This window comes from Oncorhynchus clarkii, chromosome 20 (genome assembly GCF_045791955.1).
Source record: "Oncorhynchus clarkii lewisi isolate Uvic-CL-2024 chromosome 20, UVic_Ocla_1.0, whole genome shotgun sequence".
NCBI classification, from domain to species: Eukaryota; Metazoa; Chordata; class Actinopteri; order Salmoniformes; family Salmonidae; genus Oncorhynchus; species Oncorhynchus clarkii.
In genome coordinates this window covers 32455991-32474407 of record NC_092166.1, presented here as the reverse complement: position 1 = coordinate 32474407, position 18417 = coordinate 32455991, and the positions used below count along the sequence as shown (strand labels likewise).

At 41.4% G+C, this 18417-nt stretch overlaps 1 protein-coding gene across 1 annotated transcript; it reads left to right on the top strand.

The window, feature by feature from the left end:
- Positions 1-2482: 2482 nt before the first annotated feature.
- On the top strand, positions 2483-3980 carry LOC139377056 (protein lifeguard 1-like). Its single transcript, XM_071120107.1, has 5 exons — positions 2483-2607; positions 2724-2815; positions 3261-3388; positions 3567-3709; positions 3836-3980. Exons 1-5 carry the CDS (start codon positions 2483-2485, stop codon positions 3978-3980), a joined length of 633 nt encoding a protein of 210 aa, XP_070976208.1.
- The last annotated feature ends 14437 nt before the right edge of the window (positions 3981-18417 follow it).

The following is an 18417-nucleotide window of genomic DNA, read 5'->3' as shown; positions in this document are numbered from 1 at the left end:
TGCTGTGACTAGCTCGCTAGTTGACTGCTGTGACTGACTCGCTAGTTGACTGCTGTGACTGCTGTGACTGACTAGCTAGTTGCTCGACTGACTAGCTGAGCTTGACTGACTCGCTGCTGTGACTAGCTCGCTAGTTGACTGCTGTGACTGCTGTGACTGGCTCGCTAGTTGACTGCTGTGACTGGCTCGCTAGTTGACTGCTGTGACTGGCTCGCTAGTTGACTGCTGTGACTAGCTCGCTAGTTGACTGCTGTGACTAGCTCGCTAGTTGACTGCTGTGACTAGCTCGCTAGTTGACTGCTGTGACTAGCTCGCTAGTTGACTGCTGTGACTGACTGCTGTGACTAGCTAGTTGACTGCTGTGACTAGCTCGCTGACTGCTGTGAGCTCGCTAGTTGACTGCTGTGACTAGCTCGCTAGTTGACTGCTGTGACTAGCTCGCTAGTTGACTGCTGTGACTGACTCGCTAGTTGACTGCTGTGACTGACTAGCTAGTTGACTGCTGTGACTGACTAGCTAGTTGACTGCTGTGACTAGCTCGCTAGTTGACTGCTGTGACTGACTAGCTAGTTGACTGCTGTGACTAAGCTCGCTAGTTGACTGCTGTGACTAAGCTCGCTAGTTGACTGCTGTGACTAGCCAAAAAGGACTCGTTTTGAAAGTTGGATCATCTTATCCTTTGAGGCTTTAACTGTGTTCTTACCCTATGATTTTGAGCATTCAAAGCAACTGGGGAACATCCATGGCATGTATTGTTGTCACCTTAGCTTGCTACATTACTTCTGATAGGAACCCTGAGCACCACCACCACCAGTCAGCCTACCCCACTGCACACACTCATCGTTATTATGACAACAAGCGTAGGCTTGTCAGTAAATGAATGCTGTCTGAATACACACAAATTCTATTTGGTCACTTGTAACTTGCTGTTTGGACAGTCAGCAGTCCAAAATAGATTTGAAAAACGACATTGATTTGAGCATTAAGGCCTGCAGGGTGAACAAGGCCTTAGTTCACCATCACTGTCAGTGACATTTCAGTTCTGGAAATAACCCAAACGGGCACAAGTTGCTAAAGGTGAAGGTAGAAGTTCCAGTTTCTCAGTCTGAGTCAAACAGCAAAGTGCCAGTCTGTGTGTAGGCTAGCCGCTAGATCATCGCTCCACTACACAGGAAGTGCAGTGCGGTAATTGAGGTTCAGCACAAGTGAAACCCAGGTATAAAGAAGGTAAGTGCTCAGTTAGTCATCTCCCAATTGGTCCACTACTTCAATGACGGAACTAAGATGACATAATTTTGGGGTTGTCAAAAATCTCCAGTTCGTAGAGGATGATGTGCCAGTTTGGACAAAATAATGAAATAAATTGGACAACACAAACATATGATCTAATTGTGTATGAATGCTATAGTAAAATAATGGATTTAATCTTTTTGGGGTCAGTTTTCCAGTTGTAATGTGTAAAGAATGTAATACAAATTATATTTTATGGAGAAAAAATATATATTTTAAGGAAAGATATTTATGTTTTTGAATTCAGTTTATCCCAGTGGTTTGACCTACTGATTCCTGTTATTGAGAACTGTAGTTACTGAGAAATATCTCCATTCACACACATCTATAGACAAAACAATGTGTCAGTGAGAACACTAATACAAAACATTCCTTGGTGATATTAACATACACGGTATGCTGAATTGGTCATAAATGCAAGGATGTTGTTGTTGCATTGTTCTGACATGTAACTGTTACATTACTTTATGAAGGTTTACTCAATTCCAGGTTCCTCATGTGGACAGTGGAATCCCCCAGGCTAGTATCTCACATCTCTTTTCTCACAGGCCTTTTGATATCATCTAAGCCCTCTATATTTTCCTCCAAACATCAGTATCTTCCAACCCACTCCTCTTCACACTACGCTCTCGCTCAGAATGATAGCTACACAGAACTACCCCACATCCACAGAGGCTCAGTATGCCCTACTCTACCCCCCAGTCCTGTACCCATTACAGGCATGGGTAGACTTCGGACCCCTCCCACCTAGAGAGTGTAACCATGTGGGAGAGCCAGGTAACTATCTATCCCGTCCTGCAATAGCAAGGAAAGAGGGGAATCTATCATGCTGGTGGATTATTCAGGTCTTTCCTCGTATTACTGCCAATTACAATAAAATGTTAATGCAAAATTGAACATTTCTGCTGGAATAATGTATGTCCGTTGAATTCACTTGTTGGGTTACATGACCACTGAAAAGTCTGCAATGTCACTACAATATTCCAGTGTTGTCATGGCCAATAATATGAGACTGTTGTTCTGTCACTCACAAAGGATCCTCTCCACCAGAGAGTGACAGACGCCATCCTATTGGTGTCATCTTTTGATCACGAGACAACATCAGAAAGGTTTGTACTGATATGTCAGAGAGATTTGGTCTTGGAGCCCTAAGTTTCTTGGTATCCTCCCAAGTATACCTGCCAAGGGGCTAATGGTAACCCTGTCTTTCTACCTGGTGTTCAGTATAGTGACCCTGCAGTTGCTGGTGACCTTCAGCATTGTTCTGTACACTTTCTCCAGTATGGTGAGGGCAGTGGTGCAGAGCAACATATGGACAATTTTTATATTATTTATCCATTTTCCTTCTCTGCATTGTTGGGAAGGACCTGTGTAAGTAAGCATTGTACTGTCACACCAGTTGTTTACGAAGCATGTGACAAATAACATTTGATTTACCTCAGCTCCTCCATCCTGTTTGCTTCAGTGGCCATCTGCCTCATCTGCTGCAGCTCATATAGCAGTAGCCATCCCTGGACTCTGGTGGGTCACACGCACTCACAAACACATAAACACAACCCCATCAAAACTAGCTAGACCAGCGACTGACCAACTGGCCCATGCAAAGTCACTAAGTAAATACTGAAGTGTGGGTTAGACTGAATTGAGCTCTAGATTTATCTGTTCACTTATAAACTATACAATTGTTTTTTAGATGTGTTCACAAACATTATTTAAAAAGTGAAGTTACCGGTGATGGTTATAAATGTATCTTACTGTATTCACAGTTCCCTATTGGTTAATGCCAAATACATTCTCCTAGAACTTAATGCCAAATACATTCTCCTAGAACTTAGTTGCATGACTAATGAGAACAACCGTCTTTGATCTTGCTTTGATTCTATCACCACTGTGACACAATGATAACGTGAGATTTGGGATTGAGTGAGTGGTATTTGAAGTGTTATGGTGTGTGTACTGCCTCTAGTCAGTGGTCGCTCTCAGCCTTTCCTACATGGTCGGCACTGTGGCCTCATTCGACAACACTGCTGTAGTCATCGCCATGGGAGCAACAGTGGTCATCTCCTTCACCATCGTCATCATCTTCTTCTCAGCCCAGGTCTGACTGTCTTTTCAAATCACTAAAAACATGGTATTATGCTTAATTCCAAATCGACCATACCACATCAGTTTGTGGTCAGGTGACCAAGCTTATTGGACAACAAATACCATATTGCCCAGGGTCGCTTTGGAATTCAGAAATAAAAGTGAATCACTCTACTCTCTTTGGTCTGCAGACTCAAGTGGACTTCACGTTTTGCAATGGCATCCTGCTGGTGCTGGCAGTGGACCTTCTCATGTTCAGCTTCTTCTGCTGTTTCTACCACTCCCATGTACTGCAGATAGTCTATGGATCTCTGGGAGCCCTGCTCTTCTCACTGACACAGAACTCACTCAATGTTATATCTCCTTTTATTAGGCCCTTTCTGTTTATGCAGCCTTGTAGCCAGAATGAATACCCCCATCTATTGCACCCTAAACCCTTTCTTTCCTCCGACACCTTTTCCCTCCTGGTGATTGACTGCCAGCTGGCAATGGGCAGGCAGAAGTATGCCCTGGATCCAGAGGAGTATGTATTTGCTGCCCTGATCCTGTCCATCATAAACATATTCCTCTACCTGCTCATCCTAATGGGAAGCTCTGGCAAATAATTAACTCATGGATGATTGACATACTGTACCATGACACTCATTTCTAGCTACAGCTTTTAGCTCTCCAAACACGCATACAAAATCCCTGAACATGTTCACAATGAACACAGTTAATTTATTTTTTACATATTTGTCGAGCTCGTACAGAATTACTTTGTCGTGTATTTGTTATCAATAAAGTCAGTTTTGTGTTTAAGATGTGGTCATTGATACACGAATAGCAATAGCTTATGTAAAAACAACCTTAATTTCATTTTTTTTTTACATTAGAAAGACACATTATGGGTGACATTTGACAACATAAAAAAGCTGTATGCTGATATCAGAACAAGCTGTATCCAATCAAGTTGTAGAAACATCTCAAGGACGATCAATGGGAACAGGATGCCCCTGAGTTCAATTTCGAGTCTCAATACTGAATACTTATGTAAATACGGTATTTATGTTTTTTTTTTTTTTATACATTTGAAAACATTTCTACACACCTGTTTTTGCTTTGTCATTATTGGGTGTTGTGTGTAGATTGATGAGGAAAATAAATAATCTAATTCATTTTAGAATAAGGCTGTAATTTAACAACATTTTGAAAAAGTCAAGGTGTCTGAATACTTTCCGAATGCACTGTATATACAGTACACACAGTACCAGTCAAAAGTTTGGACACCTACTCATTCAAGGGTTTTTCTTAATTTTTAGTCACCCTTTGAGTAGTCAACTTTGATTTGATTACAGCTTTGCACACTCTTGGCATTCTCTCAACCAGCTTCATCTGGAATGCTTTTCCAACAGTCTTGAAGGAGTTCCCACATGCTGAGCACTTGTTGGCTGCTTTTCCTTCACTCTGCGGTCCAACTCATCCCAAACCATCTCAATTGGGTTGAGGTCAGGTGATTGTGGAGGCCAGGTAATCTGGAATAGCTTTCATTTCTCAGAACAAGAATGGACTGACAAGTTTCAGAAGAAAGTCTTTGTTTCTGGCCATTTTGAGCCTGTAATCGAACCCACAAAGGCTGATGCTTCAGATGAAATTGGATGGCGAGCAATTCAAATAAATAATCATAAAAATTATGGTTATTAAACATCTAGGTACATACAAGTGTCTTATATCGTTTAAAAGCTTAAATTCTTGTTAATCTAACTGCATAGGCTTTACAGCGAATGCAATTGTTTGAGGACGGCGCCCCACATCAAAATATTTTTCAACCAGCACAGGCTTTGTAAAATCACAAATAGCAATTAAATATTCACTTACTTCTTGAAAATATTCCTCTGATTTGCAATCCCAAGGGTCCCAGCTACAAAATGCATGGTCGTGTTGTTTGATAAAATCCTTCTTTATATCCCAAAACGTCTGTTTAGTTGGCGCCATCAATTTGAGTAATCCACTCGTTTAACATGCAGAGAAAGGAATTCAAAAAGCTACCGCTAAACGTTGTTAAAACAAGTCAAAATCTAGTCCCGAGACTTCAATTACAGCTCTTATTAATATTATTGAATTATTCAGCGAATTCTCAGGCTACAAGATTAACCTAACTAAGTCAGAGGCTATGCCACTTGGTAGCCTGCACTCTGTACCTAATACTTCTCCCCCCTTCCCTTTTAAATGGTCTCCCTCAGGTTTCATGTATCTGGGTAAATTTGTAACTCCTAAATTCCAGCAAATGTACAAAGCCAATTTTGTTCCCTTGTTTGATACAATAAGACAGGATCTGGAGCGCTGGAACTCTCTCCCGATTTCTTGGTTGGGTAGAATATCCCTCTTGAAAATGAACATTTTACCCAGACTACTTTACCCAATCCAAATGATCCCAGTATTACTCTCCAATAAGGTAATAAAGGATGTAAATGGATGGCTAAGTTCCTTTATATGGAGTAAACGCAAGCCAAGACTTAAGATGGCAATATTGCAGCTGCCAAGTTCTATGGGCGGCTTGGACCTGCCCAATATCAGGTTCTATCAATGGTGTGCCCACCTTTGTTATATTTCTGACTGGATCACAAATGATGACTCCTCTATTTGGTTAAACATTGAAACTTCTCTTTCAAAATACCCCTTACAGGATCTTTTATTTTTCAGAAGTTTCAAGTCTGTAGAAGATCACTGCAATAATCCCGTTACACTTAACACACTCAAAGTATGGAGGTCAGTTCAACGCTTCCTGGGAAGGTCCAAACTAACCTCTGCTCTTACCCCAATTCTTAACAATCCAGATTTCAGTCCAGGATTGCTGGATGCCGGCTTTAACTTTTGGCTTAATAAGGGCATACGCAGGCTAAATTACTTATTTGTTGATAAGATTTTGTTGTCATTTGAGCAGATGGTCGAGAAATATCGACTCCCAAAGCAGGACTTTTTCCGCTTCCTACAAGTAAGACATTATATCCTGAAGAGCACCACCTTAATTGGTAACCCTAATGTGTCTGTCATTGAAAGAATGCTTTTTTTTCCCACAAAGGAAAATGTCTGTAAGTCTGTTTTATGATACTTTAAGGTCCCTTTCTGCTGTCAACACACAGAGGGTGAAACAAGTGTGGGAGAAAGAATTGTCTGTTACTATTGACGAAGAGATGTGGGAGGACATTTGGAGATATGCAAAAACAATATCTATATGTAATCGTACTAGAGCAATCCAATTAAGAATAATACACAGATTGCATATATCCCCAAATCGCAGACATGCTTTTAGCCCCACTTCCTCTTCCCCTCAGTGTCTTAAATGCAAAACTGATACAGGCACTCTAACACATTGTTTATGGTCATGTACCAAAATACAAAGATACTGGTCTGGTGTTCTGCAAGAAATTGAAAAGATCCTAGGGGTTGATCTAGAATTGGACCCAGTTTCTTTACTGTTAGGTCTCCCTAGTAGGCAGGTTACTTCTGTGGGTAAAAGGAGGCTTTACAACATCCTTACCTTCGCAGCGAGGAAAAACATCCTTTTACAGTGGATTAGTGATAAGGTTCCTTCTATTAAAGAATGGCATAAGATACTATTTGAATGGGTGCCTCTGGAATATCTGACATGTACATTGCATTCTAAAACAGATCAGTTCTACAAAGTATGGGAACCTTATCTAAATTACCTAGAACCTGAGGTATCAGCTATTATGCTGCAAGGATTCTCGTAGAATGACGGGGATGTATGTATTTCAGAACTACACTGTACGTTCCATGTGTGGAACCTAACCTCTTGGTTTAAACTGAGCTTTTTTGTTTAATTTCTGTTTGTAAGTTTGTTTAAAATGTATGTATTGAGAGACGCAATGATGGTGATGGGGTGAGAGAAGCACCGAGCGGGAAGAGGAAAATGGTGTACGTATGTATGGGCGTGTGTGTGTGCGTACGCGTATATGTGTGTATAATTTTGCACGCCCAATTTTTCAGTTTTTGATTTGTTAAAAAAGTTTGAAATATCCACTAAATGTCGTTCCACTTCATGATTGTGTCCCACTTGTTGTTGATTCTTCACAAAAAAATACAGTTTTATATCTTTATGTTTGAAGCCTGAAATGTGGCAAAAGGTCGCAAAGTTCAAGGGGGCCGAATACTTTCGCAAGGCACTGTATATGTATGGGTGTGTGTGTATGTATGTATGTATATGTGTGTATGTGTATATATGTATATATATATATATATACGCGTAGATATGTGTAAGTGGGTGCTGTTTTTCTTCTTTTTTTCTGTGTGCTTTGTCTCTGTTGTTGTATCTCTTATATGGGTGAAAATTGTGAAATTCCAATAAAAATACTGTTAAAAAAGAAAATAAAAAAAAGTCAAAATACATTTCTACGTAATCATCAGGTACCCTAAAATGTAATTAATCTATAATATTTCATAAGTAAAGAAGTAGGTTCAATAGGAAAGTAAAATTTGCAGGTCTGTGTCCTCTTTGGCGCGCGGGGACAGACTGATTTCCAACTCTGACTCCCAGTACCAAAACTCAAAATTCTTCCTCTTTTGGGAATAAACAGGCTTGAAACCTTGAACGAAGACTGTTGACATCTATAGGAAGCCATAGGAATTGCAATCTGGGAGCTGGAATTGCATATGACCCATAGCTTTCCATTATAAAAGCATGGGGTCTCAAAAAAAACTATTTTCTTTTGATTTTTTCCTCCCATAACAATTGTGTTATAGTCTCATACATTATTTTAACATTTCTACAAACGTCAACGTGTTTTCTATACAATGGTACCAATTATATGCATATCCTGGCTTCTGGGCCTGAGTAACAGGCAGTTTACTTTGGGGAAGTCAGTCAGGCGGAAATTGGGAAAAAAAGGACCCTATCCCATAACAAGTTTTAATCAGGACAACAGTTTTCAGGTGTGCTAACATAATTGCATAAGGGTTTTCTAATGATCAATTGGCCTTTTAAAATGACATACTTGTATTAGCTAAAACAACATGCCATTGGAACACAGGAGTGATGGTTACTGTTAATGGGCCTCTGTACCCCTAGGCAGATATTCCATAAAGAATCTGCCATTTAGTCATTTACAACATTAACCATGTCTAAACTGTATTTCTGATCAATTTGATGTAATTTTAAAGGACAAAAAAATGCTTTTCTTTCAAATACAAGGAAATTTCTAAGTGATCACAAACGTTTGAACGGTAGTGTATATATATCTACAATATATACAGTTGAAGTCTGCATACTCTTAAGTTGGAGTCATTAGAACTCGTTTTTCAACCACCACAAATTTCTTGTTAACAAACTACAGTTTTGGAAAGTCGGTTAGGACATCTACTTGGTGCATGACACAAGTCATTTTTCCAACAATTGTTTACAGACATACTATTTAACTTAGAATTCACTGTATCACAATTCCAGTGGGTCAGAAGTTTACATACACTAAGTTAACTCTGCCTTTAAACAGCTTGGAAAATTCCAGAAAATTATGTCATGGCTTTAGAAGCTTCTGATAAGCTAATTGACATAATTTTAGTTAATTGGAGGTGTACCTGTGGATGTATTTCAAGGCCTTTCTTCAAACTCTGTGCCTCTTTGCTTGACATCATGGGAAAATCAAAAGAAATCAGCCAAGACCTCAGAAAAAAAATGTAGACCTCCACAAGTCTGGTTCATCCTTGGGAGCAATTTCCAAATGCCTGAAGGTACCACGGTCATCTGTACAAACAATTGTACGCAAGTATAAACACCATGGGACCACGCAGCCGTCATACCGCTCAGGAAGAGACACGTTCTGTCTCCTAGAGATGAAGGTATTTTGGTGCGAAATGTGCAAATCAATCCCAGAACAACAGCAAATGACCTTGTGAAGATGCTGGAGGAAACAGGAACAAAATTATCTATATCCACAGTAAAAATGAGTCCTATATCGACATACCTGAAAGGCCGCTCAGCAAGGAAGATGCCACTGCTTCAAAGCCACCATAAAAAAGCCAGACTACGATTTGCAACTGCACATAGGGACAAAGATCTTACTTTTTGGAGAAATGTCCTCTGGTTTGATGAAACAAAAATAAAACAGTTTGGCCATAATGACCATCGTTATGTTTGGAGGAAAAAGGGGGAGGCTTGCAAGCCGAAGAACACCATTCCTACCTTGAAGCACAGGGGTGGCAGCATCATGTTGTGGGGGTGCTTTGCTGCAGGAGGGACTGGTGCACTTCACAAAATCGATGGCATCACGAGGTAGGAAAATGATGTGGATATATTGAGAAACATCTCAAGCCATCAGTCAGCAGGAAGTTAAAGCTTGGTCGCAAATGGGTCTTCCAAATGTACAATGACCCCAAGCATACATCCAAAGTTGTGGCAAAATTACTTAAGGACAACAAAGTCAAGGTATTGGAGTGGCCATGACAAAGCCCTGACCTCAATCATATAGAACATTTGTGGGCAGAACTGAAAAAGCGTGTGCGAGCAAGGAGGCCTTCAATCCTGACTCAGTTACACCAGCTCTGTCAAGAGGAAAGGGCCAAAATTCATCCAACGTATTGTGGTAATCTTGTGGAAGGCTACCCAAAACGTTTGACCCTAGTTAAACAATTTAAAGGCAATGCTACCAAATACTTTTGAGTGCATGTAAACTTCTGACCCACTGGGAATGTGATGAAAGAAATGAAAGCTGAAATAAATCGTTCTCTCTTCTTTTTTTCTGACATTTCACATTCTCAAAATAAAGTGGTGATCCTACCTGACCTAAGACAGGGAATATTTATGAGTACTAAATGTCAGGAATTGTGAAAAACGGAGTTTAAATGTATTTGGCTAAGGTGTACATAAACTTCCGACTTCAACTGTATATATATTTTTATTTAGCTAAAAATGTGGGGCTCAAAACAGGCACCCTGAATTATGGGTTGCCACTGATACAAATATATGTTGTCATAACACAATTGATTGGATCAAACGCATTTAGAAGGAAAGAAATCCCACAAATTAACTGTTAATTGACATGCATTCCAGGTGACTACCTCATGAAGCTGGTTGAGAGAATGCGAAGAGTGTGCAAAGCTGTCATCAAAGCAAAGGGTGGCTACTTTTGAAGATTCTCAAATATAAAATATATTTAAATTTGTTTAACACTGTTTTGCTTACTTCATGATTCCATATGTCCTATTTCATAGTTTTGATGTCTTCAATATTATTCTACAATGTTGAAAATAGTAAAAAATAAAGAAAAACCCTTGAATGAGTAGGTGACTGGTTCTGTATATCCAGTTCATTCGAAAAGTATTCAGACCCCTTGACTTTTTTCACGTTTTGTTACGTTAAAGCCTTATTCTAAAAATTATTCAATTGTAGTCCCCCCCCATCAATCTACAAACAATACCCTATAATGACAAAGCAAAAACTGTTCAACATTTTTGCTAACTGATTTTAAATAAAAAACGGAAATATTCAATTTAAATAAGTATTCAGACCCTTTACTCAGTATTTTGTTGAAGTGCCTTTGGCAGCGATTACAGCATTGAGTCTTCTCAGGTATGATGCCACAAGCTTGGCACACCTGAATTTTGGGAGTTCCTCTCCTTCTTCTCTGCGGATCCTCTCGAGCTCTGTGAGGTTGGATGGGTAGTATCACTGCACAGCTATTTTCAGGTCTCTCCAGAGATGTTCGACCGGGATCAAGTCCAGACTCTGGCTGTCCCAAAGCCACTCCTGCGTTGTCTTGACGGTGGGCTTAGGGTCGTTGTCCTGTTGTAAGGTGAAACTTTGCCCCAGTCTAAGGTCCAGAGCGCTCTGGAACAGGTTTTCATCAAGGATCTCTCTGTACTTTGCTCCTTTCCCTTGATCCTGACTATTCTCCCAGTCCCTGCTGCTGAAAATCATTCCCACAGCATGATGCTGCCACCACCATGCTTCACTGTAGGAATGGTGCCAGGTTTCCTCCAGACGTGACGCTTGGCATTCAGTCCAAAGAGTTCAATCTTGGTTTCATCAGACCAGAGAACCTTGTTTCTCATGGTCTGAGAGTCCTCAAGGTGCCTTTTGGCAAACTCCAAGCGGGATAATCCTGCCTAACGGGCGGGCGGGTCGGCCTTGGGAAGGAGTGCTCAGTGCTGATGACCACGCCCACTGTATGTGCTTCCGGTGATGAGTTGGGCAGACCGCACCACCCTCTGGAGAGCCTTACCATTGCGGACGGTGCAGTTACTGTTCCAGGCCGTGATACAGCCCGACAGGGTACTCTCAATGGTGCATCTGTAAAAGTTGTTGAGGGTCTCAGGGGCCCTCCGCCACTGCTGTGATGCCCACCAGACCATCCAGTGAGGCTCCCAGGATCCCAGACCCTGTGACCTAAACCTCTGACTCCTGCACATCCATCCCGGTAGCCATTTTGAATGCCTTGATGCCCTCATCTTCGTTATCTGCGCCCCACTTTACGGACAACACCCTTTTTAGCAGCAACGGAGTTATACGCTTGGCCCTAACCACTGCTCCATAATTGTTGGCTGTCAACCTCAATCTCGTCATGGTGTGCCAGTTGGGGTTTGTGCGCTGTCCAACTGTTGCCTGCCATATAGCCTCCTTCTGCTCCACCGACAGCACCATGCCAGCCAGGATGCCTGCATGCCCCAGGTGCCCTTGTTTCTTAACAATGTTTGGTACAGACAGGGATTACAGGGAGGGTAGCAGTTGTTCTGGCTCAGGTTCAATGAGACATACCATCCCACTGAACGTGCCCCGGAGACAGATCCTTAGACACTGAAGATTTTTCTCTCTGGGCTCATCGGGACAGGTCCTCCACTGACTAAACCTGGTTGGGCAAGGCTGGCTTCCTCCACTCACATTCCACATCCGTATTGCTGATATTGTGAACAACCAAAATAGGCTGCATGGCTACACTTCTGAGCTCCACGGAGGCATTCGCATGTGGTAGAGAGAATCTGCCAACAGGAAGGATGTTAAGTGCCACATGCCTTTCAATGCATGACTTTGAACACCTTCAAATGCATTTGTTGTAAGAAACATGCTATATAAATACAGTTTGATTTGACTGATGACATTACAGCTGTAGAATGTTTAATCAACTGTCATTTTCAAATGAGGAAAACTTGACATACAGTGCCTTGCGAAAGTATTCGGCCCCCTTGAACTTTGCGACCTTTTGCCACATTTCAGGCTTCAAACATAAAGATATAAAACTGTATTTGTTTGTGAAGAATCAACAACAAGTGGGACACAATCATGAAGTGGAACGACATTTATTGGGTATTTCAAACTTTTTTAACAAATCAAAAACTGAAAAATTGTGCGTGCAAAATTATTCAGCCCCCTTAAGTTAATACTTTGTAGCGCCACCTTTTGCTGCGATTACAGCTGTAAGTCGCTTGGGGTATGTCTCTATCAGTTTTGCACATCGAGAGATTGAAATTTTTTCCCATTCCTCCTTGCAAAACAGCTCGAGCTCAGTGAGGTTGGATGGAGAGCATTTGTGAACAGCAGTTTTCAGTTCTTTCCACAGATTCTCGATTGGATTCAGGTCTGGACTTTGACTTGGCCATTCTAACACCTGGATATGTTTATTTTTGAACCATTCCATTGTAGATTTTGCTTTATGTTTTGGATCATTGTCTTGTTGGAAGTCAAATCTCCGTCCCAGTCTCAGGTCTTTTGCAGACTCCATCAGGTTTTCTTCCAGAATGGTCCTGTATTTGGCTCCATCCATCTTCCCATCAATTTTAACCATCTTCCCTGTCCCTGCTGAAGAAAAGCAGGCCCAAACCATGATGCTGCCACCACCATGTTTGACAGTGGGGATGGTGTGTTCAGGGTGATGAGCTGTGTTGCTTTTACGCCAAACATAACATTTTGCATTGTTGCCAAAAAGTTCAATTTTGGTTTCATCTGACCAGAGCACCTTCTTCCACATGTTTGGTGTGTCTCCCAGGTGGCATGTGGCAAACTTTAAACAACACTTTTTATAGATATCTTTAAGAAATGGCTTTCTTCTTGCCACTCTTCCATAAAGGCCAGATTTGTGCAATATACGACTGATTGTTGTCCTATGGACAGAGTCTCCCACCTCAGCTGTAGATCTCTGCAGTTCATCCAGAGTGATCATGGGCCTCGTGGCTGCATCTCTGATCAGTCTTCTCCTTGTATGAGCTGAAAGTTTAGAGGGATGGCCAGGTCTTGGTAGATTTGCAGTGGTCTGATACTCCTTCCATTTCAATATTATCGCTTGCACAGTGCTCCTTGGGATGTTTAAAGCTTGGGAAATATTTTTGTATCCAAATCCGGCTTTAAACTTCTTCACAACAGTATCTCGGACCTGCCTGGTGTGTTCCTTGTTCTTCATGATGCTCTCTGCGCTTTTAACGGACCTCTGAGACTATCACAGTGCAGGTGCATTTATACGGAGACTTGATTACACACAGGTGGATTGTATTTATCATCATTAGTCATTTAGGTCAACATTGGATCATTCAGAGATCCTCACTGAACTTCTGGAGAGAGTTTGCTGCACTGAAAGTAAAGGGGCTGAATAATTTTGCACGCCCAATTTTTCAGTTTTTGATTTGTTAAAAAAGTTTGAAATATCCAATAAATGTCGTTCCACTTCATGATTGTGTCCCACTTGTTGTTGATTCTTCACAAAAAAATACAGTTTTATATCTTTATGTTTGAAGCCTGAATTGTGGCAAAAGTTTGCAAAGTTCAAGGGGGCCGAATACTTTCGCAAGGCACTGTATGTCAAGTGATAAAATCCTATGTTATCAATTTAAAGTTTATGGAAAAACTGCAGTTTTCCTCATGTGAAAATTACAGTGTTCTAGTGGAAAGGATCCTATAAATCAAGACTGTGTGAATGCATGTACCACTCTGAACAAATACATACTGTGCCTTTGAAGATTTGTATCTGGTCATGAAACTACAATGCAGGCTGGATGTCTAAACAAAGTTAATACTGACTGTTAATAGATTTTTAGATTAATTCTCATCAATGACAACATTCTCGTACTGAGTTGTCACTCATCTAAGTCTGGTATCCGGGGTGATCTGGTTAAAGATTTTAAAATGGATTAAGTGGCTCTTTCCTTGTAGAATGTTGACAGCAGTATAGAACACGTTGTATTGCTAAGATGCTTAACTTAATAGCTACACTCACCAACACAGGAATTCACTTTATCCCTCATGCTCGCCCTGACCAGACCGGTAAGTTGCCCCTCAATATAGCTGCACTTCTCCACATGGCCAGACTTATAGGGGTCTTCTCCCCTTTTAAATGTGCTTATGCTCATCCTTGAAAAATACCATAAGGTCTGAAATAGACACCCAAGTCGACATATTGTACAAACAATTATCTAGGCAAAGTAATACAAAATTATTTTTGGATCTACTGCTCTGCTAACAAGCTAGCTAAAGAGTAGTCAGTGGCTAGCTAAGACGGAGAAAGGGGACGGAAGAAGTTCAACACTTTATTCAATTCATTTTAGCACAGCACATGGATTCATCATGGATTGGGCAAGGGTCTTTGATCGTGCTGGTGAACGGTAGCTGACAGTGTCGGCTAAAAATTATGTTGGAACCATTCCGATTTCTGCCGGACCATACAGTTTGACGCAACTGGTGTGTAAGAGGCGTTAAACTAAGGCGTTGGCGGGACATATTACCGCATTCATGACTACCTTGGTTGGTTGAAAATAAAAGTACAGGCTTTGTTACCTGCAATACCTTTCAGATATTAAGAAAAGGAAGAAAAAATAGTTGGTGGCTTTTCGTCCTTGTTTGAAAGGGCTAATACTACATACAGTCTAATCCCCTCTTGGCAACATTGAGAGCATTACATGAACCTCTCTCTTTTTTATCCCACCACTCTTCCCTGATAAAGAGAATAGATCCCTCCTCTCCTCATTATCTCCTGGACTTCGGTTCAGAGTTAGAAACAGCTCTCTGGTAAGGATCAGAACAAAAACATAATTTCAGTTGTCTGTCTGTGTAGTGAGACCTCACATTAATATTCTTCCTCCTTTCCCCCAGGGCATCACACTCCTTTTGGACTGATACATTGAAGGAGATGGTGTGTGTGGACAACTCCGGGGCAATAACACTATAGCAGATCTCCTTCTTAGGGGCATGCATGTCCAGTCATTCATGTCAATGTACAGACAGACTGAGAGATTAAAATAGTCATTATACTGCCCTTTGTTGACCAGGCGGCAGTGAAAAAGATGAACCTGTCTAAGTTCCCGTCTTTGTGTCTGATTATGTGAAAAGCTAACAATGTGTTGGCTTTAGTGGTGATGATGATGCTGTGTATACTTTCAGCTGCAATTTGACTGGGGGTGGGGGACTTTTCTCTGTCAGAATTGGCCAGTCAGAAGGAGAGGGGAGATACCATACTCACTCTGTGGAGAAAGACCAGCTCCTCCTGTATACAATCAGTAATATTACCAAGAATTACCCCAACCTCTTTTCTTTGAACTCTGTTCATGTTGAAGGTGTTGGTTGAAAATGAGACCAAAGAGGGCCTCCAGATACTTATGGATACCAGAAACGCACAACTGCTAAAAAAAACGACTATCAAAAAGATAAGTGTCAAAATTATTCCATGGGGCGACGCACAATTGGTCTAGCGTCGTCCGGGTTAGGGAGGGTTTGGCCGGTAGGGTTATCCTTGTCTCATCGCGCACTAGCGACTCCTGTGGCGGGCCGGGAGCAGTGCATGCTAACCAGGTCGCCGGGTGCACGGTGTTTCCTCCGACACATTGGTGCGGCTAGCTTCCGGGTTGGATGCGCGCTGTGTTAAGAAGCAGTGCGGCTTGGTTGGGTTGTGTTTCGGAGGACGCATGGCTTTCGACCTTCGTCTCTCCCGAATCCCGTACGGGAGTTGAAGCGATGAGACAAGATAGTAACTACTAACAATTGGATACCACGAAATTGGGGAGAAAAGGGGGTAAAAAATAAAAACACATTTTAAAAAATTATTGGCACCTATAAAAATGATTTGAAATAAAATCGGACAAAATAAAATCTGCATTAACATTGTACTTTTATAAATTATTCTAAGTTTAAGGAACTGTACTGTGGACTTCCATGGCTTCTTGGGGTATAAAAATGAGGTAACACGCAAGTAAAATCCCTTTGTCATACATCACCATGGGAAAGGAAATTTACTCACAAATGAAGAGAGAAATGGTTGTTGACTTTCATAAATATGGCTATGGGTAGAGAAACCCACTGAAATGCCAAAATATTCCACTTACCTTTATTCGGGCAACATTTTCAGAAGTTTAAAGTCCCTGGAACAGTGGAAAACTTGCCTGGTAGAGGACCCAAATAAAGGTAGTTGGGGAAGCAAAGAAAAGTCCACAGGCCACAGAGAATTACAGAAGAGAATTACAGAACTTGGTCGCATCTAGGGGACACCAAGTCTCATAAATCTACAATTACACACCACCTCCATGCCAATAAAAAAGCCTTTATTGACATCAACCAACAAATGTAAACATCTGAAGTTTGCTCAACGGCATTGGCACTTGGATTGGAACAGAGTGCTATGGTCAGATGAGACGAAAGTAGAGCTCTTTGGCCTCGCACACCATCGGTGGGATTGGTATCGAAAGAAGTATGCATATGATTTATGAGACTTGGTGTCCCCTAGATGCGACCAAGTTCAGAAAGAAACTCATAACTACATTCAAATATGGTGGTGGAATTAATGCTATGGGACTGTTTTGCTTTCACTGCTCCTGGGGCCCTTGTTAACCGCTACGTGATCGGTGTGGTTGTTGCTAACGTGCGCTAGAATGACGTTGTTAGTAAGATCCAACTTTCCCGGCCATAGACCTGTCTTATTTGTGCGGAAAGCTTAAATTCGTGTTAATCTAACTGCACTGTCCAATTTACAGTAGCTATTGCAGTGAAAACATACCATAACAACAAAAAACTTTAATCACGTTACTTGGTTTGATACATTCAACTCTGAAGGTAAATAATGTAGTTACATTCAGTAATCCTGCTCTGATTTGTCACCCTGAGGGTCCCAGAGATAACATGAATCATAGTTTTGTTTGATAAAATCCATTTTAATAATCAAATGTAGGAACTGGGTTCTATAGTTTGAACCCCTGCTGTTTCAAGTTACATCAAGAATATGCATATCCTTGCTTCAGGTCCTGAGCTACAGGCAGTTAGATTTGGGTTTGTCATTTTACTCAAATTTTTAAACATAAAAAAAAGGATCTGATCCTTAAGAGGATAATTATAAGGTCAATAGCATCATGAACTCTACCAAGAACATTTTAGCCAGGAGGCTGAAACTTGAATACAACTTGAATACAAGTTAATCTTCCAGCAAGACAAATGACCCCAAGCACACATAAACATCCACATAGAAATGGTTTTGACCACAAAATCAACCTTTTGTAATGGCCATCTTAGTCTCCGGACTTGAATTCCATTGAAAGCCTGTGGTTTAAATGAAAGAGTCCATAAGTGAAGACTGAAGGATATCAAGGATCTGGAAAGATTTTATATGGAGGAATGGTCTAAGATCTCTCCCAATGTGGTCTTCAATCTCATAAAGCCTTATAGAAAAAGGCTAGGTGCCATTATCCGCGTAAATTATTATTATTACTTGTTATCATTTTTTGGGGTACTTTTTACCCGTTTTTCTCCCAAATTGGTAGTTACAGTCTTGTTCCATCGCTGCAACTCCCATACGGACTCGGAAGAGATCTATGCGTCCTCCGAAACTCGACACCGCCAAGCCACACTGCTTCTTCACACACTGCTCGCTTAACCCGGAAGCTAGCCGCACCAATGTGTTGGAGGAAACACCGTACAGCTGGCGACCGAAGTCAACATGCATGCGCCCGGCCCGCCACAAGCAGTCGCTAGAGCTCGATGGGACAAGGACATCCCGGCCGACCAAACCGTCCCCTAACCCGGACAACGCTGGGCCAATTGTGCGCCGCCACATGGGTCTCCCTGTTGCGGCCAGATGCCACACA